Source organism: Suricata suricatta, chromosome 6 (genome assembly GCF_006229205.1).
Source record: "Suricata suricatta isolate VVHF042 chromosome 6, meerkat_22Aug2017_6uvM2_HiC, whole genome shotgun sequence".
NCBI lineage: Eukaryota > Metazoa > Chordata > Mammalia > Carnivora > Herpestidae > Suricata > Suricata suricatta.
Genome location: NC_043705.1, coordinates 96,120,728 through 96,143,786, shown reverse-complemented (window position 1 = coordinate 96,143,786; position 23,059 = coordinate 96,120,728). Strand labels below are relative to the sequence as shown.

Here is a 23,059-nt window from a genome sequence, read left to right as displayed (position 1 = left end):
TGTAATTACTGACAAATCCTTTGTCTTTGTGAAGTATATGTTGAAAGTGCGTCCCTTTATTTTTTTTTAAGTTTATTTATTTATTTTGGCAGTGGAGGGGAGAAAGCAGGAGAGGAAAGAGAGAGGTGAGGAGAGAGGTGAGAGAGAGAAAGCTTCATGCTGTCAGTGCAGAGCCCATGTGGGGCTCGAACCTACGAACCAAGAGTGAGATGGTGGCCTGAGCTGAAACCAAGAGTTGGACACTCAAATGAGTGAGCCGCCCTAGATGCCCCAAAATTGTGTCCATTTTTTAAATGATTTTAAAAAATCATTGTGTTATAGTGTTGTCAAAAATGTCGTGCTTCAGTTCCAAAATATAACACGAAGTTTGGAATAAAGAGCAATAATAGCTTAGTTGCTTTGGAGGGTAAAGGAAGCTGCAGCAGGCTATGGCTTTCAAAACTCGCAAGCCCCCTTCCCAGCCACCCCTCTACAGAGAAAGGAGCACGGGGATTTTATAGGGAAAAAGAGGATCTATCCAGTTTGTACAAGAACTGTGTATGTTTTTTCAGGGTGCTACTAGGTTTCTGAAACAAAACACTAAGAAGGGAAAAGGGAAGGTTTACTAAACAGAGGAGGGAAGGAAGTTTTGAGGAAGAGAGGGAAGAGGTTACTCAGTTTAAAATAAAGCTTTGCTGAAGCATTCATGCAGCCATTTTGATTTTTGTTCAGCTTTATGCGTTTTTAAAATAAGTTATTTATTTAAGTAATCTCTACACCCAATGTTGGGCTTGAACTCACAACCCCGGATCATGAGTCATGCTCTTCAGACTCAGCCAGCCAAGTGCCCCTCAACTTCATGCTTTTAGGCAGTTTCAACAGGTGTTCTTTAAATATTCTGACTAGAAGTCCTGTTCAGATACATGCACTAAGATTTTTCCCCTCAGTTTGTGATTTGCTTATTTGTTTTTTTAATGTTGTCTTTTGGTGGATACAAGTTCTTTTATTTTGATAAATTTTAATTTATCAATTTTTAAAAATTATATAGCCTTTTATTCTCATAAACTCTGAGACTTTCTGCATGTCTTATAGAGTTTACTATGTACTATGTCTCATAGAGTTACTACGTACACTTGTGCCCAAAGTGTATAGCATATAAAGAGCAAGTGGTTTTTTCTTAGCTCTATCTAAATGGAAATTTGTTTTACTGTTCTTAAATTGTTACAGAATCATAGTCCAGAACAGTGGTTTAAATTGAACTGAGCATATTCATTGTCCTTGAAATAGTTAAAAATAAGATTACTGGACTTCACTCCTACAGAATGATTTGGTTTCATAGGTTCTGAGGTACAGGCAGATTTGGGAATCACAGTCCTTAATGCCTGGCAAAACTTAAAGCTACTCTATCAACCATTTTCTCAGTTAGAAGGCAGATCAGTGTTAATAGAAATGACCTGTTGCATTTTAATTGTTGAGCGCTGTTACCACCAGTGTCTTTTAATGTCCTTTGAAATAGTTAATTAGAAGGCACCAGGAGGAAAAACACTGAAAAACTTTACAAAGATTCTGTTGTATTAACCATAATGTGTAACTGAATAAAATATTTCAGAACAGGAATCAATTGCATGATCTGCCTGCTTTCCAACTGTGAGCTCTTGGTTTTCTTCTTCCAGAGAAAATTGCAACAAGTATTCACAGGAAGTTTTTTTTTTCTTTGTTTCTTCTTCTTTTTTAAAAAATAAACGGGTTCTCCTAATGGTTTTGTAATGGACCTTAACTTGGCTGGCAGTTAAACATGAAACTTCTCATTGGGTCTTTTCAAGACTGCTGGGGGAATCAGCTGCCAGTTTATTGCAATGTGGAAAACTGCATGAGATTCTGGGATTGGAATCAAAATGTTAATTTAAAAGGTCGAGTGAAGCTGAGGCTCACGTTTTTGCGTGCCTGCGCTCTCTTCAGGCAGAACAAAGACCCAGGCAGAAGAGGCAGAGGCAGAGACCCATCCCAAATCTGTTTTCCTGAGATAATTTTGGAATCATGCCTGAAATGCCGGAGGACATGGAACAGGTAAGAGCTAGATATTCAAGAAATGAAGCATTCTGGAGTTAGTTTCTTTTAAAAGCACCCCAGTGAATGGTAAAAACCAAAAGGGTGTGTTAAAAACGGAAAAAGAAAAAAGAAACGGGTGTCATTCATTTCTTTAAACCATGTAACTTTGGGACATGGAAGACTAAACCAACTTTAATTACTGACCCTGGACACCAGGTTATGGAGAGCTCAGCTAAGTCTCATTAAAATTGCCAAAAATAAAATGCAAAACAGAACAGCAGTTTCTTTTACCAGAATAAATGCAATCATGTAGGTGAAGGTTCTGTATAAGTACGGATTTTACCTATAATTGTTTGCTCCAGCCTTTCTTTGTTTTAGCGTGAACTGAATCTGCGAATATAACTTTTAGCTCCAGGCTGCTCTCTTTAAATTTATAGACTTAGCCACCACAGGAACTTGGATATTGTCTGTACAATGGCATTTTTGTTCACAAACTTCTATCTTTAAAGAGAATGATTTAAAAAGAACTCTACATGAATATACGCCTTTAGAACGATACGCAAGTTTTACCTGGGAGCTATCAAACCATGCTCTCAAATGGAGGCGAGAAAACGCTTGCTCCTAACTAGACAAGGCTGCTCTGAGAATTAAAAAAAAAAAAAGTAATTGCATATGCAATTAAATCTTCTTCACTTAATTTTTTTGTTACTAGAAAAATTAGATTGCATCACAACATTGTATCCACAAATTAAAAAGACAAACAAAAAACTCCCCGTTTTTAAAGGAGGAGGACTAGGATTTTAAATTTGCTTCTCCTACCTCCCACCTACATTCACCTTTCTCTTTGTCTGCAGGTTATGAATGTTTAGGGCTGGGACAGTCCCCTGAAGGACTGCCTGAGTAATGCTAAGCTGATTAAGGGTAACAGCTTGCATAAAAATAAAAGTCGGAAAGTGAAGGCCCTCAGGTTCTCTTCCCCCACCGTTCCAAAAAAAAAAAAAAACCCCCAAGACTGTTTACATGAAGAAAGAACTGAATTCTTGTTGGGGGGTTGGGCAGAAAGGAAATTCACGAGGCTCAGACAAAGAAAAACTTTTTCAAAAGACTGCTTAGTCTTTAGCTCCAAAATAAACCAAACACGGTTATGAAAATAAGCCCTTTTAAGAAAAATCCGAGCAGCGGTCACATTTGTGGTCGACTTTGTTAAGTCTTGGTTATCTGGTGTCTGATTAAGAACACTCGGATTGGAGAGTGAAATGTTGGCGACGATTCAGGGCGGCGTTTTCCTTAGTAAATTTCACAGGCACATCGACTGATGAGCGTTTTGCCGTTTCGAGCTAGGAAGGAGCCCAGCTGCCTGTGAAGTCGTTTTCCACACTTAGAGCTATTGTTTCTGATTTGTTACTTTTAAGAAGCCATATAAGTGGTGGAAGATCGAGACGTTACTCTGTCTCTTGGTTTCGTCCTTAATTTACGGTGGTTGCGGAGGACCTGACGGGGCAGTCCCTAAAGTGATGCTTCTCAAAAGTGATCGGTGGGGTTTTGACTCCTGTTAAATCCGCTAAAATGTAGGGTCCTTGGTTCTATTACCGCGGATTCGAATTCTGTAATTATAGGTAAAGTCCGAGAATGTACGTTTTGAAGGAGGCACCCGAATAATTCCTACCCTTTCTCCCTTTTTATTTTTAACCAGCTAAAATATTTTAATATTTTTATTTAATTTTAACTAGTTAAAAATAGTTTTACTTATTTGGAATTTGACACGTACTACATTTTAGCATCCTTGAACGACAAATGGATTGTTGAGGTTGTTAATGATTCAGATGCCAGCAGTTGTATTTTTATTCTTCGTCTTTCTAAATCTCTGTAAAACAACAACAACAACAACAACAACAAAACACTCCTAAAGCTGTACGTCCACTGTGCTCCCTCCTTTCCTTCTTACCCAAACACACGCCATGGCTTTAAAATGTTTTCTCCTACTTTACATATTACGTGTTCAGTTGATTCCCATGCACTGCGTAGTCTGTAAACTTGAAACTCCAGGAGATCCAATTTAACCTTCCCTAGTCACGGAGAGAGACGAAGATAGACAAGAGTACATAAAATAAACAACCTTCCCCAAACAAAACTTGTATTCACTGCTTAAGGCCGAGGCGAGGCCTTTGTTTTGTGTATCCCTTTAAGAGTTGGCGGGTGGGCTGGCCGCGTACAGAACGCAGCCCGGCCCCTTTCTGAGCATCCGCGGAGTGTGGCCAATCAACGGGCGCGGCCTTGGCGGCTGAAGCCGGAAGCAGTGAGCAGGGGGCCGGCCCGCACCTAGGGAGGCGGGCCGAGGGCGAGAAAGCTGCGCCGCAGCGATCCTGGGCTGGAGGAAGTGGCGGTCGCTGCGGCGGCGGCGCGACGGCAGCGGGCATGGTGGGGCGGGAGAAGGAGCTCTCCGTCCACTTTGTTCCCGGGAGCTGCCGGCTGGTGGAGGTGAGGGAGTCGACCTGGGCGTCTCGTGCAACCGGGAGTGCAGGGGGGGACCAGTCGGGGCGGGGGCGGGTGGGGGGACTTGACTGGTTTGCCTTGCGCATCCTGCAGCGATCCTAGCCCCCAGCCCTGAGGCGCCTCGGCACCTCCTTCTTAGCTCCGGGAGGAGAGGGCGGCGCCACCGAGTTTGTTTACCTCGGCGCACCCCCGTTTGTGTCTGCTCTTCCAACCCTGCGGCAGGAAAGGAGTAGGTCTGGTTTCACTCTCTTGTGTTCTCTCTCCCCTCCCAGGAACGAAGAGTTTTTCGGAGCTGTTTCGATTTTTGTTTTATCTTTCTGAATTTCTTTTTCATTCTTTTTAATTTTTTTTATGCTTTTTATTTAGTTTTGAGAGACAGAGACAGCTGGAGCAGGGGAGGGTCAAAGAGAGAGGGAGACACAGAATCCGAAACAGGCTCCAGGCTCTGAGCTAGCTGTCAGCACAGAGCCCGACGCTGGGCTCGAACCCACGAACCGTGAGATCTGACCTGAGCCGAAGCCGGAGGCTTAACCGACTGAGCCACCCAGGCGCCCCTCTTTTTCATTCTTTGATCGTATACCTCGATCTTACGATCGAATTCTTATCTCTGAGGAAGAAAGGGAAAGTGGCTTTTCAGAAACAGTGTTAGAGACGACAACTTACTGAGCTTTTGAGTTCTGGGCAAGGCAGCATATTCACTTTACGTGCATTATTTAATCGTCATAACTATGAGATAGGGTTTTTGCTCCATTTTACAGATGAGAAAATTGAGGTTTGCAGGGTGAGTCCGTGGCCCAAGTGCATTCAGCAGGCTTGGAGCGGACAAATCTCTGCTCTCGGGCTTTGAACCGCTACAGAGGTTGCATAAAGGCAGGTTGTTACTGTGGGAGACCTATCCCGGGTATCTCCTTCCTCCATTCTGTCTTCTGTTTCAATACAGGCTTCTCAACATTCAATCCACAGAATTGCTAGAATTTTTCTAGCAGTGGGGATAAGAAGAATGTTAATGCCTAAGACAATTACGTTTTACAAAAATAAGAGAAGATATGGGAGGTGGCTTATTTTGATAATGTAGAAGTTTTACACTTCCAAGATACAGCATATTTAGTGTTTCTAATCACTTTGGGATTTGGGGGTAAAATTACATATTGTCTGTATGCGCTCCCCAAAGTACTGAACGTATAATGTTACATATTGTTTACATATATATGCATGCAGGGGTGTAAAGCTTAATCTTTTTTTCACAGTGGGAGTTCAGTAGACTAACAAAAATAGGTTTTCATGATTTCCTTTATAAAAAGCGATACACTATAAATCTTAGTGGGGTTTTTTAAGATTTTTTTAAATTTGTATGTCATCTGCAAGCCCCTTGCAGTGCTTGAACTCACAGATTCAGAGTTGTATGCTGTACCAACTGAGCCAGCCAGACGTGCCCACCCTAAATCTTGACATATATTTGCTGCTCTCTGAAGACACTTGTGAGAAGGAGGACTGCCTTACATACTGTGTAGGGGAAGACAGCTGCAGGATGTTTTTACACTGTCCTGTAGGGTAGGAGGAGGGTAACAGGAGTTAGATCAGTACTCACAGGGTCTTGGTTTCTTGAGTCCAGGTACTGTCTACTCAAAAGATCTGCCTCCAGGGGAATGTTGTATGAGGATCAGTTAAAAAAAAAAAAAAAAAAAAAGAAGAAGAAGAAACTGCCAAATTTAAGAGGTTCCAAATAGCGAAATATTATATCACTAAAATTTAAGAAGATCTCTATTTAGATGTTAACCTTTTGCTAAGACATTTTTAATAGAAGTTAATGCAAGTATGTTAAAGTAGAAATCGTCCTAGAGTACTGTACCCATTTGGAAAGAGCCATTTATCCCATTACCTGTAGTTTGCTATCATTTCATTAGGTAGCATAATAAAAGTGGTAGCTCTACATTTATTTTTATATATTTAACTTTTTAAGAGGTTTTTTGATGTTTATAAACCTGGTCACTTGAAGTTCTGTACTTGTAAGAGTTTATGCAGGGCATGGCGAATAGGTTTAGAGTAATTTAAAGTGATACTATCAAGTATCTTTATCTTTACTTTACACTTAAGATAAAAATTAAGAAAGTAGACTTTTCAGGCAGACAATATTTTCAACTCTTTATTGTGTTTTGAGTTCACTAGAAAGCTTTTTATTCTTCGTTCTGAATTTTTGAAGTGCATGGACAGAGCTGTGTTTAACAGGACTAAAATATTTTACGAGGTAACAATCCAAAATAATTTTTGGGGGGTATTTTCTTTTGAAAATAAAAGAATCAAAACTTTTTAAAAAGCTTCAGGTAGATTTCTGTTTAAATACAGAAAATCAAAATAGAAGAGCTATTTTTGTTTGGCATCTTTTAATTTTAGAGTGGGGCATATTTTATTTGCCAACAACCAATAAATTTGTAGTCCAAATGAAAAAAACCTTGTCTTGGCTTCTATACTGGTGACAGAAGGTGCTCATTGAGTCTCTAGAAAGAACTCTGTGAAGAGGAAAAATTATTTTAAGCAAACGAAGCTCCTTTCAGTCTTTTCAGACTCTGTCCACTCTGTTAAGGATAATGTGGAAGTTAGAATTGTATTAAGAGCCTTAGTTATATCTTGTCCAAGTGAGGAATTTGATCAATAGAGATTTCAGTAACTTCCTGATACCATATTTTGTGGCAGAACAGTTAAAATTTAATCATTATGAAGTCAAATAGAAGATCAAAGGATTAAGACAAAACTCAGTATGTATTTGGCTGGACCCCAGAAGCAAGAAGCAAGTTCTGGTCCCAGCCTTTTCCGTTTTCCGTAAAACCTTTAACTTCTCCGGGCTTCAGATTCCTCAGTTTGGAAATATTTGCCTGTTTAACAAGGCTAACTTATGATCAAAAGGTATGATACAGGCTTATATAACACTCAGTAGTTTTAAAATACAAGATAGTGCAGTATCATTTTCATTTTAGGAAATGCTTGAACTTCAGATCTCTGCTATTTTAATCAAGAAAATTCTTGATCATTGGTATCTGACCACCAGGAACAATTGACTGTTTCATATTTCCATATAGGGACCATGCAAGTTACCCCAGATGATAAGGAAATAAGGTGTTATTTTTTTTCCTCGCAATCTCATCCTTTTCCAAAGTTAAGTGTATTGAATTCCCAAAGTGCCTTGCTCTGCTTGTAATTTAATACTATATTTCATCAAATCCAAGATGTACTTATTATAAGATCATCTGGGTTCTTATTTTAAGATGAACTAAAAAGCAAAAACCATTGCCAGTCTAGGACAGTAATAAGATGCCTCTCTATTTATCCCTTTAACAGGGATGTAAAAATGAAAAGGTGTGTTTCACGGAATCAGTGAAGTCTCCAGAGATCTGAATTCACTGTTCAGTAACCTTAGTGGAATGCACAGTGCTTGTTCTTTGACTTCTTTTTTCTTTTTTAATGAGGGAAGAGAGAAGGAAAGATTGTTGTTGCTTTCAGAAAGGTAGATGACAATTTTTTTGGCTTGTTTGAGTAGGATAAATTTATCTTTAGGAAAACCCTGGATTTTTCCTGGAATTCAAGATTACACTTCTCAAAGTGCAGTTCCCAAATCACCATCATCAGCATGTTCCTGGGAACTTGTTAGAAATGTAAATTACCAGGATTTATCTGATATGTACTGGATCTGAAAACCTCAGTCATGATTCTTATCCATAGTAAAGCCTCATACCACTAACCTAAGAGCTGTTCTGTATCCCTTTGCTTCCTTAAAGTGAAGTAATAAAGAGTGAGAAACTCTGAAGAAACCAAGTTGTAGCTCTTTTATAATATTTTCCCAGGGATCTTTATGGTATTTATTCTGTGTAAATTGTTTTCTGATTGTATCTATTAGACCTGGCATGTTTTCTCTTAACAATTCAGTCTTTGTAGAGCTCTTTTCCTGCCAAAATTCAAAGAAAATATTTTGTTGGCTGAAATCCTTGTTTTCATAGATCAGTTGGCTTAGAGCCAAGTTTTACACCACAGTGCCTAGATGAATTTTACTTCCATTTTTAAAATGTTTTGAAATTGGTTGCACGAAGGAAAACATATCTTCAAGAATTTACCTTTGTACTATTTCTGTTAGCCCTTTCATTTCCGGTTTTTCCTATGGTAGAAATAGATAATTTTGGTGGATTTTTTGTTTGTTTGTTTGTTTATGTATAGTGTTACGGTATTCTGCTATGCTAAGGACTAACAAAGATCTTCAGTTATTGTATGCTTCCTTAAAGTTTTCTACAGCTCACAATAGATGACTATAACAGCACTTGAAATAAAAAGACCTCAAATTGATAAAATTTAAGAAAACTCTTTGGGATGCCTGGGTGACTCAGTCGGTTGAGCGTCCAACTTTGGCTCTGGTAATAATCTCACAGTTTGTGGGTTCGAGCCCCACGTCGGGCTCTGTGCTAACAGCTCAGAGCCTGGAGCCTGCTTAGGATTCTGTGTGTCCCTCTCTATCTGACCCTCCCCTGATCACACTGTCTCTCTCTGTCTCAAAAATAAATAAATGTTTAAAAAAATTTTTTTTAATTAACAAAAAAAGAAAACTTTTTTTTTTAAGTAGGCTCAACACCAACATGGGCTTGAACTCACAACCCTAAGATAGAGTTGCATGCTCTACCAACTGAGCCAGCCAGGCACCCTTAATAAAACTTTGTTGGTGTTTTTTTAAATAGTAAATGTTGATTTTATTCAAGATTCTAGGAAATTTGGTGTTAACACATCTTGAGAAGAAGGGAAGTTTTTTGAACTGCTTTGGAAACAGCTTATTTTCTAAATAGTTCTTTAAATTTCATTGTGTAAGGAATCTTTTCTTTCACAAGAACAACACATCAACTTAAAATATTTTAGTTTCTTTTTTTTCTCATATTCTGTGTTAGGTTTTTTTGTCCTTTTGTGTTAGTTTTTTTATGTTTGTTTACTTTTGAGTGAGAGAGTGAGCACGAGTAGGGGAGGGGTGCAGAGAGAAGGACAGAGCCTTGGAAGCAGGTTCGCACTACAGCACAGAGCCTCTTAGGACTCGACCTAAGAGCCACAAGATCATGACCTGAGGTGAAGGTGGACACTTAACCACCGACTGAGCCACTCAGGTGCCCCTGTCCCATTATGTTAGTTTTAACAGGTCTAATTACAATAAATTTAGAGTTACTGAGGAACATTTACTGATTAAACTTAGAAGTGGTTTCACTTAAACCATTGGTTAAATTTGAATATTTGGTTTGGTTAAACTTAGAATATTATTATTGTTAGGACCACATTTATTTTTCCTCCGCATAAATGCCTGTGATATGTGAATTCCTTAACTCAGATGTATCAAAATATAAATCAATGAGATGTGTCAGAAAAGTTGAGGTTACAAACTGAAGACCAAAAAAGTCAACTTGTGAGTCTGTTGTTGTATACAGCCAAATAGTTCATCAGGCCATAAAGAATAAGTAAGCTTCAAATTAATTGTGTGTTTTATAAACTGGAGAATGTAATTCAAATTTCTTTCTGTTCATTTGGACATCACTCATCATTAAAATAAGATTTTCCATTATTAATAAATGAAATCGGGGAACCTGGCTGGCTCATAAGGTAGAACATGTGACCCTGGATCTTGGTGGTGTTAGTTTGAGCCTCATGTTCGGTCTAGCGGTTACTTAAATCTTTTTTAAGTTTATTTGTCTTCAGAGAGAGAGAGAGTGTGTGCATGCAAGCAGGAGAGGGACAGAGAGACAGAATCCCAAGGAGACTCCACACTAAGTGTGGAGAGCCCAGTACAGGGCTCGAACCCACAAACCATGAGATCATGACCTGAATAGGAGTCAGGCAGCTTTACTAAAAAAAAAAAAAAAAGGAAATTTAAATCTAATTGACTAGGTATATCCTTACAGTATCATTTTAGGTTCCTTTTCATGGATAGGATTGATAACACTTTTTCTTAAGTGACATAATTATTGATGCAGTTTGATTTTTATTCTAACTTAAGAGTTGTCTAATAGAAGTAGGACATGAAGCAAACTTTTTAGACTTGAAGTACTCAGTGAACAATGATGGTGACTCATTTCATAGAATATTTTCAAAGTGAGTAATCCTCTTTTCTCCCATTTCACCTTTTAGGAGGACGCTAACCTCCCCAGTAGGCGGGTTTTGATTACTGGAGCCACTGGGCTTCTGGGCAGAGCTGTGTATAAAGAATTTAAGAAGAACAATTGGCATGCCTTTGGCTGTGGTTTTAGAAGAGCAAGGCCAAAATTTGAACAGGTTAATCTTTTGGATTCTGAAGCGGTTCATCACATCATTCATGATTTTCAGGTATGGTTGAGTCTGTTTATTTTAGCATATACATGAACTATGTTAAGAATTGTCTTGTCGGGATGATTTAGAAATTGTTCTTGTTCTTAAGGGAATTCCTGTACTTTAACCTAGTAAGCAGCAACAATATACAGTTGAGCCTTGAACAGTGCAGGGTTTAGGAGTGCTGACTCCTGCACACTTGAAAATCTGTGTATAACTTTTTACTTCCCCAAAACTTTGGTAACAGCTTACTGTTAACTGGAAGTCTTACCAATAACATAGACAGTTGATTATACATATTTTATGTTATCTGTGTTATATATTGTATTCTTATTATAAAGTAAACTAGGAAAAGAAAATGTTACTGAGAAAATCACAAAGAAGAGAAAATACGTTTATAGCACAGTACTGTATTTATGAACAAACAAACAAAATCAGCCTATAAGTGGATCCATGCAATTCAAAGCCATGTTTAAAGGTCAGGTGTAGTGCACTTTTTTTGGTAAGCATGAGAAAGGATATGTAGTCCTTGAAAAGATTAGGTTGAAACATAGGTTGACAAGAGTTGGAAATATGAAGCATTCATAAAAAGCTTCTGTTTGTGAGGTACTCTTGCTAAAAGCACCACTTTCCATGCAAATGCTTTTTTAATATTACCTGTACACCTTACAACACTGCAAAATATATTATTTCCAGTTTACACTGGTGGTGTAAGTTTACACATGACTGCGGGGGACCAACCCACACACCCCAATTGAAAGGTCCCGAGTAGGGGGTTGGTGTTGGCGCAATATCTCTAAGAAAGAAGACAGACCAGACAGACAACATGAATGGTGGAAAAGCCACACTTTATTAAGATAGCCAGGGTCTTAAATACCTTGGGTGATTACATCATGTCTTTAATGATTACATAGTTCAAGGTCCTTGAAGTAAAGACATGCTCCGGAAAAGGTCATTCTTATCAGGACAGTAGTCAGTAACAGGATTAAGTCATTACAAAAGAGGAATTCCCTAACAATAGTCTGGTTTTAAGCATAAGATAAGCCTAAAGAATTCTCGGAGAAGATATACATTCCTTAAGGCCCTTTATCAGTTATTCAAGGGTAAGATGCTTATCCATTAACAAGCAAATCTTTGGCAGAGGATTTGTTCACTCCCAACAGCAGACCAAGAGCCAGAAAATAAAGTAAGGGAAGGTCACTGACTGACCCAAGTTGATTCAAAGCCCAAAAGTACATGCCTCTTTGCAAAGCAATGAGAAAATCATAGGATGAACAGAAGCCATATGTGTGGCTCAGGAGGCCAAATATTGTTTGAGGGTATTTTTTGCCTACTGGGCCCCAACACGTGACAAAGGCTCAGAGAGGTTAAATAAATCTTGACCATTGCCACAGAAAAGTTACTTAAAAATTTAAGTTCTGTTCTACCTCTGATGAAATTGAGAGTTAAAGTGCTTTTAAAAAACTACGGTCCAAGAGACACCTGCATCAGAATCACTTGGGGAACTTGTTCTTTAGGTCTGTCTCACTTCCAGAGGTTTCAGTTCAGTAAGTCTGTGGTGGGGTCCAGGGTATCTTAAGAAGCACCCCAGATTATGCACATTTACGTTTTAAAACAACTCCACAAAGATCATGCTTCCTCAAACAGTGTTGAGGAAGGAGATTATTTGGTATGTTTATACATTAGCTCTGCTTGTCAGTGGTTTTACCAAATCTTAGCCTTGGTTCAGCTTCTCTGGGAAGTACATGCCCCTTTTTTACAAAGGGCCCTGTGCATTTCTCGATCTTTAATTTAAAAAAAAATTTTTTCTTTTAAAGTAAGTTCTAGAGAGTGCCTGTGTGGTTCAGTCCTTTAAGGTTCTGACTGACTCTTGATTGCAGCTCAGGCCCTGATCTCGGGGTTCATGAGCTTAAGCCTCTGAGTCAGTCTCTGCACTGCACGGAGCCTGCTTGGAATTCTGTCTCCCTGTCTGTCTGCCCCTGTCCCTCCACTGCACCTTCGTATTTTCTCTCTCTCCCTCTCTTTCTCTCAAAATTAAACCTCAAAAAAAAAAAAAAAAAAGCTCTAGGCCCAATGTGGCACCTGAACTCACGAACCCAGTAAGATCAGGAGTTGCATGCTGTACCCACTGAGCCAACCAGGGCTCCCCCCCATTCTATCTTGATATGTGCCCTGTTGTACTAAAGTGGTCTCTTTACATATCTGTCTTTTCTTGTTATTTTTTTTTTTTTTACCAGATTATGAAATTCCTTGCACAGTGCTTAGTATACAGGTGACATACTAAGTGCTCAACTGGGAATTAATTTTTGGGGAGTAGTTGACATTCTTTAAATGATTGGTTTAAAAGATTTGAGTTTATGGATTTAATTTGAATTTTGTGTTCTTCCTTTAATGTAGATTTATAAAGTACTTAAGTCATATTAATTACATAAATGCTATCTATTTTCTCCCATCCAAATTAGAGGACAGAGCTTTGATTGAGAAATAATAGTTATTGACACTGATTTTGGTTTTGCCTAGGGATTACTAAATTGCTCTTTCCTTTTCAGGCCTACATATATGTTAAGGAAGTTTGAAACTCGAAAAAGGGAAGCATGACAAAACCACATTAAAAAGTACAGCAATTTTTTATTTGAAGTAATGTCAATTTAACAGACTTTTTTAATGAAATGTGTTACTGTTGGAAGGCTGTAGCTCCCCTGTTTTATTCCTTTTGGTTTAAAAATGCATCACTATTTAACTTGCAGCCCCATGTCATAGTACACTGTGCAGCAGAAAGAAGACCAGATGTTGTAGAAAATCAGCCAGATGCTGCTTCTCAACTTAATGTGGATGCTTCTGGGAATTTAGCAAAGGAAGCAGGTAATGATGACTTTATAAAATCTTCATGAAATATTAAATAATCGCTGAGTTTATAAAGATTAAAGTTTTGTAGGTTGCTTATAAGAGGTTTGTTTAATATATGATGAATAAACTGTTACAAATACCACCAGTACAGAGTAATGTTGTGTAGTAATTTCATAGATTACTTTTTCCTCTCATGTCTTTCTTTTTTAGCGTTAATTGGAGCATTTCTAATCTACATTAGCTCGGATTATGTATTCGATGGAACAAATCCGCCTTATAGAGAGGAAGATGTACCAAGTCCCCTAAATCTGTATGGCAAAACAAAATTAGAAGGAGAAAAGGCTGTCCTAGAAAACAATTTAGGTAAGATGATTTCTTTAGCCCCTGATTGTTTTGAGGATTCCTTTTGTTTATGATATTTACATATATGTCATATGTATATTTATGACATATATTATATATACATGATACACATAAGTGACATATATAAAATATGTTTTTTAAATTTTGAAAAAATTAGTCAAGGAGCATAAATCATTGGAGAAAAATTAGAGAAGGTAGTTAATAAAAAAGAAAAATAAGTATTTTAGAAATCATGAAGAATTTATGAATCTTTCCAGACACTCCAGTAACAATATATACATAAATGTTGCTTGGTGGTTCAGTCCATAGAGCATGTGACTCTTGATCTTGGGATTGTGAGTTCAAACCCCACAGTGGACGTAGAGCTTACTTAAAATGTTACTGTATTTTTTAAAAAGTGGTCTTTATTAAATATTTATAACCTACTTTCAAAAAACAGATCAGTATCATTTCTCCTAGATTGAGGTATTTATTATATTTTTATATGTTTTTTATTTTTATTTTTTATTTTAGAGAGAGTTGGGGAGAGAAGCAGAGGGGGGAGAGAGAATTTTTTTCTTTAATGTTTATTTAGTTTTGAGAGAGAGACAGAGCATGAGTAAGGTAGGGGCGGAGAGGGAGACACAGAATCCAAAGCAGGCTGCAGGCTTCAGGCTGTCAGCACAGAGCCTGTTTGGGGATTGAACCCACGAACCATGAGATCACTACCTCAGCCAAAGTTGGATGCTTAATCAGCTGAGCTACTCAGGTACCCTGAGAGGGGAAAAAGAGAGAATCTTAAGCAGGCTCTAAGCTCAGCACGGAAGTGACAAAGAGGGTCAGTCCCATGACCCTAAGATTGTGACCTGAGCGGAAATCAGGAGTAGGAGGCTCAACCCCCAGGTGCCCCTTTAGGGTTTTAAAATTTCTGTTTGTATAGTATTTCTTTTCTCCTCTGTGTGTTTGTGTATACATACACATGTGTATGTGCTGAATATAAAAAGTACACCCTCATTGAATAAAATTAAAAAGAAATCAGGAGCAGAAGTTCTTTTATGATGCTGCCTCAGAGAAGCACCAGATGTGGTTAGGTATAGAAGCAATTTTTGTGGATTTTTAAAAATGTATGGGTTTTGTTTTATAACCTGGTCCCTCCACCGTATTTGCATTTAAATACATATGGAGTCATCTCTGGGTTATCTTTTTCCTGTTAATGGCTCTATAGTACTTGATGTAATGATTCCTTGCACTGCCCTAGACTATACTGACTTTGAGAAGCATCCTCTAATACAGACACCATACTTACAGGCATTTAGATTTCCAGGTTTTTTTTCTTCTTTTATATTGTAAATTATCATGCAGGAATCATCTCTGAATGCACATCTGTACACAGTTACCCAATATGTTGATTTAATTTAAAATAGTTTGTGAGGCGCCTGGGTGGCTCAGTTGGCTCAGGTGATGATCTCCTGGTTTGTGGGTTTAATATAAAATGAAAGTAGATTGTAGTAGAAAACTTGCAATATACCAATATGACATACAGCTCCTCTGTAATAAGACCCATTTAACAAATGTCATACTGAGTATTTTCAAAGGCTCCGTGTTGGGCCCTCTGCTGTCAGTGTGGAGCCAGCTCCGGATCCTCTGTCTCCCTCTCTCTCTGCCCCTCCCCACTTGTGCCCTCTCAAAAATAAATAAACATTTGGGGGAAAAAATAGTTTGTTAATTTTCAGTTTAAGTGTTAATTATCCAAAGTCTGTCGTGACAGCTCATTAGGGACCAACATAAAATCTAAATACATTTTATTCCTTACTCAGTGGTTTCAAGAATTATGTCGTGAAACGTTCACATAACCTTTATATAGATTCGCCACTTGTGCCGTGTGTGTTTTGTGTGTGTGGTTTTTTTCCCAAACTCATTGAGAATTGGTCGAATTTCACCCCAGAATAGCTCATTAAGTCATGTAGCTTCTAACAAGAATGTACCTTACATGGTTGCAATGCAGTTATCACACTCAGGAAATTTAAATTAATACAATGTTATACTCTAATATATTGTCTGTATAGGAATTTTCCCACTTGTCCCAATAATGGCCTTCATTGCATCTTATTATTTATTTATTTATTATTAATTTTTTAATAAGTCAAGGATCACTTATTGTGTTTAATTGTGATCGGTTTAATTTCTTCATTAGTGGGATTGTTGAAAATAATACATTAAAATACTTCAAATGACAGAGACCTTTGAAAATACTCAGTATGACATTTGTTAAATGGGTCTTATTACAGAGGAGCTGTATGTCATTTTGGTATATTGCAAGTTTTCTACTACAATCTACTTTCATTTTATATTAAGACTGAAGAGCCAGTCGGTTTTAAAAGAGTTTTTTTTTTTTTATTAATTCATAGGAGCTGCTGTTTTGAGAATTCCTATTTTGTATGGAGAAGTCGAGAAGCTTGAAGAAAGTGCTGTGACGGTTATGTTTGATAAAGTGCAGTTCAGTAACAAGTCCGCAAACATGGACCACTGGCAGCAGAGGTTCCCCACACACGTCAAAGATGTAGCCACTGTGTGTCGCCAGTTAGCAGAGAAGAGGATGCTGGTGAGAATCTTGGCAAAGAAGAATTTCTGATTTCCACCAATGAGTGGAGGTCAAAGTGTTTTTGCTTTCTTTGCTAATATTTCTTTCTTTTTAAAGAGATGGAAAGTCATTGAGGGTTTTTTTTTTAAAGTTTATTTATTCATGTTTAGCTGGGTATATTTATAGGAATTTGATTTTAGATATCTTATGGATAGCATTTCAGAAAGGAGGGATGTGTTTCAATTCTTGGACTTTTTAAATCAGCTTTTTTTGTACACCTACCATTCCACTCAGCTGTAAAAGTTGATCCTCTTTTGAATTCTTCTGTCCTCATTAGGATCCATCAATTAAAGGAACCTTTCACTGGTCTGGCAACGAACAGATGACCAAGTATGAGATGGCATGTGCAATAGCAGATGCTTTCAACCTCCCCAGCAGTCACTTACGACCCGTAAGTCCGTGGCATTTTAAGCCTCACCTGTTGAGAGCCCAGATCTGTCACCCATAGTATGTATTGTTGATACAGTTTTTCTTCTTGCTTTGAAAATAGTGAATAACTTTACTTCCTGGTACTAATTAAAGTTCACTTTGCTTGTTTGTTGGCAGTTTATATTGTTACTTATCTCTAAATCATCATGTACAAGGAAGCCCATGAGTACTGGTGAAGTTTATAGAAAAAGTATTATCTTAATTGTGTATTTTTCCAGGGATCAGATCAGATTTGCAGTAAGGACAGAGTCAAATAGAGAATATAAAACCTCAATGTGGGCATTTTACTTATTTTTGTTGTTGTTTATATTTTTCTTTAAAGATAACGGACAGTCCTGTCTTAGGAGCGCAACGTCCAAGAAATGCTCAGCTTGACTGCTCCAAATTAGAGACCTTGGGCATTGGCCAGCGAACACCATTTCGAATTGGAATCAAAGAATCACTCTGGCCTTTCCTCATCGACAAGAGATGGAGACAAACGGTTTTTCATTAGTGTACGTGCAGTTTGCTTTTTTTTTTTAAATTGAGAAGTATAGTGTGTGGCACTTTTTAAAGAAAAAAGGAAATAGTTTTGTATGAGTGCTCTTTAATTGTGACTCATGATCTTTCAGGTAAATGATGCTCTTGCACTAGTGAAATTGTCTAAAGAAACTAAGGGCAATAATGCCTCATTTGAAGTAATGATTTTTCTGTTTATCATTTTGTTAATTCTGGCTTACCTTTGAGTGTAGTAAATTATGATTCTTAAATATTTACGAGCCAGGATGAGACGGATCTACTGTAGACTTTCTCTTGGATGAAATGCATTGTTCATTCCTATAACCTATATTTTCAGAACTTTTGCAACGGTTGACTTTTTATGTTTTAAAATGTGTTAAGTAGTAATGAGAATCATTGATGTTCATTATTTGCATTGCTTGAGCTCTGATCAAACGGTTTGAAGAAAGAAACTTTATTTTTGCAACCTAAGTACAATTTTTAAGCTTGAGATATTTCAGCAAGTTATGTATAATTGGAACTTGTGCAGCTTGATGCCTCCTGCTTTTGTGGCAGTGTATAGTGGGCACTTGACAGAGAGAGTATGTGTGTACGTGTATGTATTTTTTTAATGTGTAAAACTGTCCTTTTCACTCCATATCACTAAGTGATATTTCATATCTGTGGTTATAATAATAATGGGCCTTATAAGTCTTTTGGGCCATTCATGAATAATAATAAATATGTACTGCTGGCATGGTAATGCTTAGTTTTCTTTCATTACTTTTTAAAGGTAAGGACCTCACATCTAAACTTACTGTTATTTCTTTGCTTTAATTTTGAAAAATTACATTCTTCTGTTACAGCTGATGCATATATGAAAACATAGTAACTATTGAGATTTATAAAACAATAATAAAAAGAACACTGGTGACCTTACCACTGGATCCAAAATGTTACAGACATTGTATCTACTTTTGCCAATGGATTGTTTTTTTAACTAAACATAACTATGTAATCATGCTATATATTTACATAGAATGTTCCTTCTGAGGAATGCAGATTATTTCAATGTATTATCTGCACTAAGTAATATTCAGGTGACCTTAACCTCTAGGATATTTTTGCCTTAATAAGGATTCAGAATGGTGGAGTGACTTGTAAAATGACTTTGCTTCTACTCAGAAGTCAGTGCAAACCCTGGCTTTAGATTTTCCAATTTTGCTTCTGGAGCAAAAAAAAAAAAAAGTCCTTTCTGCAACTAGGTTGTGATGGTATCCTCCATTGGACAAATCTTACTTGTTTCTAAGTTCCTAATTTACTTAGAGTTTTAAGTTTAGAGAGAATCGGTTTGGGTAACTTGGTTAAAGCACCAATTCCCACACCATGTTATATTTCCAAATTAGGGAAATTTTACTTATATCTGACCCTACCCTGGACCCACTGAAATAGAATTTCTGGAATTGAGGCCTGCTAATCTAGTTTTAAATTTTCCCTGGATGCTTCCAAGGGTAGCCAGCCTGGCATCTGCATTTATCAACCACCAAATGAAAACATTTTTTTTTAAGTTACTTCATTTCACAATTTCAGCGTAAAAAACCTTTCCCATTCTTCTCTAGCTACTGACTTTCTCTCTGCGGCAGAAACCTGTGTGGACTGGATCCATGTAGTTTCTGCAGGCACTCTGTATCTGTGGGAATACACTTACTACATATGTCTGTGGACACATGTATGTCATCATCCCCTCTTCATACAAACAGTAGCTAATATGCATTTTTCTGTACTAAATTAGAAAAACTTTATTCCATACTAGTTATAATGAATGTCTATGATTTTGGGTTTGTTTTTTTTTTATAATTCACTTTGAAATTTTGATCTTTTTTTTTTTAAAGATTTTATTTTTAAGCAATCTCTACCAAAGTGGGGTTCAAACTCATAGCCCTGAGATCAAGAGTTGCACACCTCCACTGAATGAGCCAGCCAGTTCCCCCTTGAAATTTCAGTCTTAGCAGAAAAGTTACCATAATATCACAAAGAATGTCTGTATTTCCCCTTCCATATGTCCTGATTATCAACATTTAGCCCCATTTAACCTATTGTTTTTTCTTTCTCTGACACAAAGCAGGGGTTTTTTCCTGAACCATTTTAAGAATAAGTTGCAGATATGACTTCTAATCATCCACTCAGTATCTGAACATCAGTGTATAATTTCTAAAACTCAGGATGCTCTTCTACATGACCCCATAATGTACCCATCGAAATCAAGAAATTAGTGTTGATGCAGTATTACCCTGTTCACTAAGTTGTTCCTAGTAGTGTCCTGTAGAAGTCTGTCCAATTCAAGGTAACTTGTGGCATTTCTTCTCGTTTTTCAGCTTCCACCTGGAACAGTTCAGTTCTTCAGTGTCATTTTCTTTTCATCATCTTGACTTTTCCAACCTTCTCTGTATAACAAACTGTAAATTCACACTGATACTTTCCAATGCCAGTCGTGCTCCACAGGGTGCATTTTAGCTTTCTTTTCTGTTTATAGCTCCATTCTCTGAGAGAAATCTAGCTCCATTCTTCTTAATATGCTTACTAATTGGCTCAAGTCATCTATATGAACCATTCTTAGGGCACTTGGGTGGCTCCGTTGAGCATCCAACTCTTGATTTCAGCTCATGGTTGTGATCTCGCATTCATGAGTTTGAGCCCTTCATCTGACTCTGTGCTGGCAATAGCCTCCTTGGGATTCTGTCTCTCCTCTCTTTCTCTCTGTCTATCCAAATAAAATTTTAAAACGTTTAAAAAAAAAAAAAAGAAGAAGACGACTTCCATGAGCTGGTTGAGCATGCCTGAACTCTGCACCATGGCCTGTTTGAGGCTGCCCCTTCCCTCCCCCAGCTGATGAGGCCCTGCACCAACAGCCACAGAAATACCTCCTACATGGAGAGCACCAAAGAGGGAACTAGGTACTCCTTCATGGCCATAAATATTCCATTCTATCGGTGAATAAACCAGAGTTTATTCAACCTGTTTCTTGATGATTTGCTACAGGTTGTTGGAATTGTAGAGCATGCTTTTAATGAGCCCAATGTATAAAACATTCAAGTTTATAAGACCTTCTTTTCTACTGTATATCCACAGATTATACCTGTAAGCTCACAGGTATATTCTACAGGTACTGGGTATATCAGTCTATGGAATAAGAGTGAATTCAGAAAAAATTCATTACCAAAATAGGAAAAGAGCTTGAAATGGATCTGAGTGTATGAAGAAAAGCGGAAATAGGAAACATCCAACTGCCCAATAAAAACCTTTAGAAGAAATTACTGTTGGAGTCTAAATTATCTTTTTGAAAACCAAAGCATATCATTAGCCGTAAATAAGGCAGATTTAATTCAATTGTGTAGGGTAGTCAAAAGAGAATTTTTTTACTTGACGGCAGTATTAATGTATAGTGAAAAGGAACCATCAAATCTGGATTTGAATGTGATTCTAACACTTGCTCCTGGCAAGTTATTTTTCCTTTGAGTTCCAGTTTCTTTTTAGGGTTAAGTGGGAGTAATACCGCCTTTATGACCGGTCTGCTGGGGAAATTCCTAGAGCACAGATGATTAGTAAAAGCAGCCATGGATTTAACCAAGTGCCTGGCGAAGAGCTTGGGGGAGCCTGTGCTACGCCCCTCTACATCAGCTGTACTTTCTGACATGAGACCACAGGAGTTTCCCTCCAGAAGTAGGATTACGAGTGGTGTTTTTTTCTTCGTGATTTTTTTATATTTATAAATTTCTACAGTGAACATATGCTTAATATTTTAGAAACACATTTTAAAAGATTGTTTTTACGTTTATTTATTTTAGGGGGTGTGAGGGGTAGAGAGAGAATCCCAAGCAGGCTCATGTGTGTGGTCAGCCCAGAGTCCGCCACAGGGCTCAATCTCACAAACCTTGGGACCATGACCTGAGCCGAGATCAAGAGTGGATGCTTAACTGACTGAGCCACCTAGGCACCCCTGAAATATATTAAATAAGATAACTTATTCTTGTAACCTGTTGAATCTAACAGCTTCTGAAGTTGTGTATTTTGCTACACAAATGGCAAAATACTTGAATTTATATATACCTAATTATATCTCTGGAAATTGAATTAGTTAAAATTCCTGTATTTGCAATTGATTTATTTTTATTTTTATTTATTTTTTAATAAAAAAAAGAGCATGAGAGGGGCAGGGGCAGAAAGAGAAGGAGACACAGAACCGGAAACAGGCTCCAGGCTCTGAGCTAGTTGTCAGCACAGAGCCTGACGCAGGGCTCGAACCCACGAACGTGAGATCTGACCTGAGCCGAAGTCAGAGGCTTAACCGACTGAACCACCCAGGCGCCCCTGATTTATTTTTAAATGTTTTACTTAAAGTCAGCTACATACCCAACATGGGGCTTACATTCATAACCCTGAGATGAAGAGTTCATATTCTACCAACTGAGCCCAGCCAGGTGCTCCCCCTGCCCCCCCTTTTTAAAAATAATGTTGGGGTAGGTTTTAGTTTTGTTTGTTTGTTTTGTTGTTTTTTTGCAATTGACTTAATATCAGAAGATGGCCATGAAATTGCTCAGCTCATTCCCAAAAATTGTTTTGCTTTCCATGGGACACCATCTTCATTCTGATTTCTTAACAACATACAACATATTGAACAATTTCAATTTTTCCCCAATTTGCTACAGAACTCAGAAAAAGTAGCCTTCGAAATGTAAACTTGGTATAGAAGTTTCAAAAAAAAATTTTTTTTTTCAGTTTGTTTAAGTAATCTCTATAACCAACATGGGGCTTGAATTCACAACCCCAAGATTAAGAGTCATATGCTCTTGTGACTGAGCCAGCTAAGTGTCCTGCTTATGGAATGTTTTTAATGTGAGAAGCTAAAACTTCTCCAGGATAAGTTAAACACCTGGGCATGTTGAAGGGCTGGAAGTAATTTTTTATTCTCTCCCTCAGGCTTTATGTGCTTAGTACATGTTAAGTTGTTGGATAGTTGAGATGAAAGAGTGATGTGGGTCTGGCCTTTGGAAGTGTTTTTCTGTAGTTAGAATTCACCCTGAAACTAGAGGACAAGGATGGATGATGGAAAAAATCTGAAATGGAACCATTGTCTAGTTTGATTACATCTCTCAGCAGCATGAGGGATAATCATCTTTAAAAATGTCAAACTCCGGCATTCCTGATTACTCTTAGTGATTCATTATAGATCCATCACCCATGATCCACTTAAGTCAGCTACACCAATTAAAGTTAAAATCCTCTCCAGCTACAGGCCCAGGTTATTTATTTAAAATTTTGAAGGGTGAAGAAACTTAGATTTGAACTTTGGTAAATAATTGGTATCATCCCAATCTTAGAATTTAAATAAATTGTTCTAAATTGTGATGACAAGTCATGTATACAAAAGTGCATAAAATGTATATACAGTTTAAAGAATGATGATAAACACCATGTCCATGTACC

General features: G+C 37.6%; 1 protein-coding gene across 2 annotated transcripts; it reads left to right on the top strand.

Moving 5' to 3' along the window:
* The first annotated feature begins 1,914 nt into the window (after positions 1 to 1,914).
* Positions 1,915 to 18,338, top strand: MAT2B (methionine adenosyltransferase 2B). 2 transcript variants are annotated; one of them, XM_029942899.1, is made up of 7 exons: positions 1,915 to 2,046; positions 10,663 to 10,857; positions 13,587 to 13,701; positions 13,897 to 14,049; positions 16,437 to 16,630; positions 16,947 to 17,060; positions 17,421 to 18,338. In XM_029942899.1, exons 1-7 carry the CDS (start codon positions 2,017 to 2,019, stop codon positions 17,589 to 17,591), a joined length of 972 nt encoding a protein of 323 aa, XP_029798759.1. In that variant the 5' UTR covers positions 1,915 to 2,016; the 3' UTR covers positions 17,592 to 18,338. The 2 variants fall into 2 exon arrangements, with proteins under 2 accessions (XP_029798759.1, XP_029798758.1); XM_029942898.1 differs by lacking the exon at positions 1,915 to 2,046 and adding an exon at positions 4,357 to 4,506.
* The last annotated feature ends 4,721 nt before the right edge of the window (positions 18,339 to 23,059 follow it).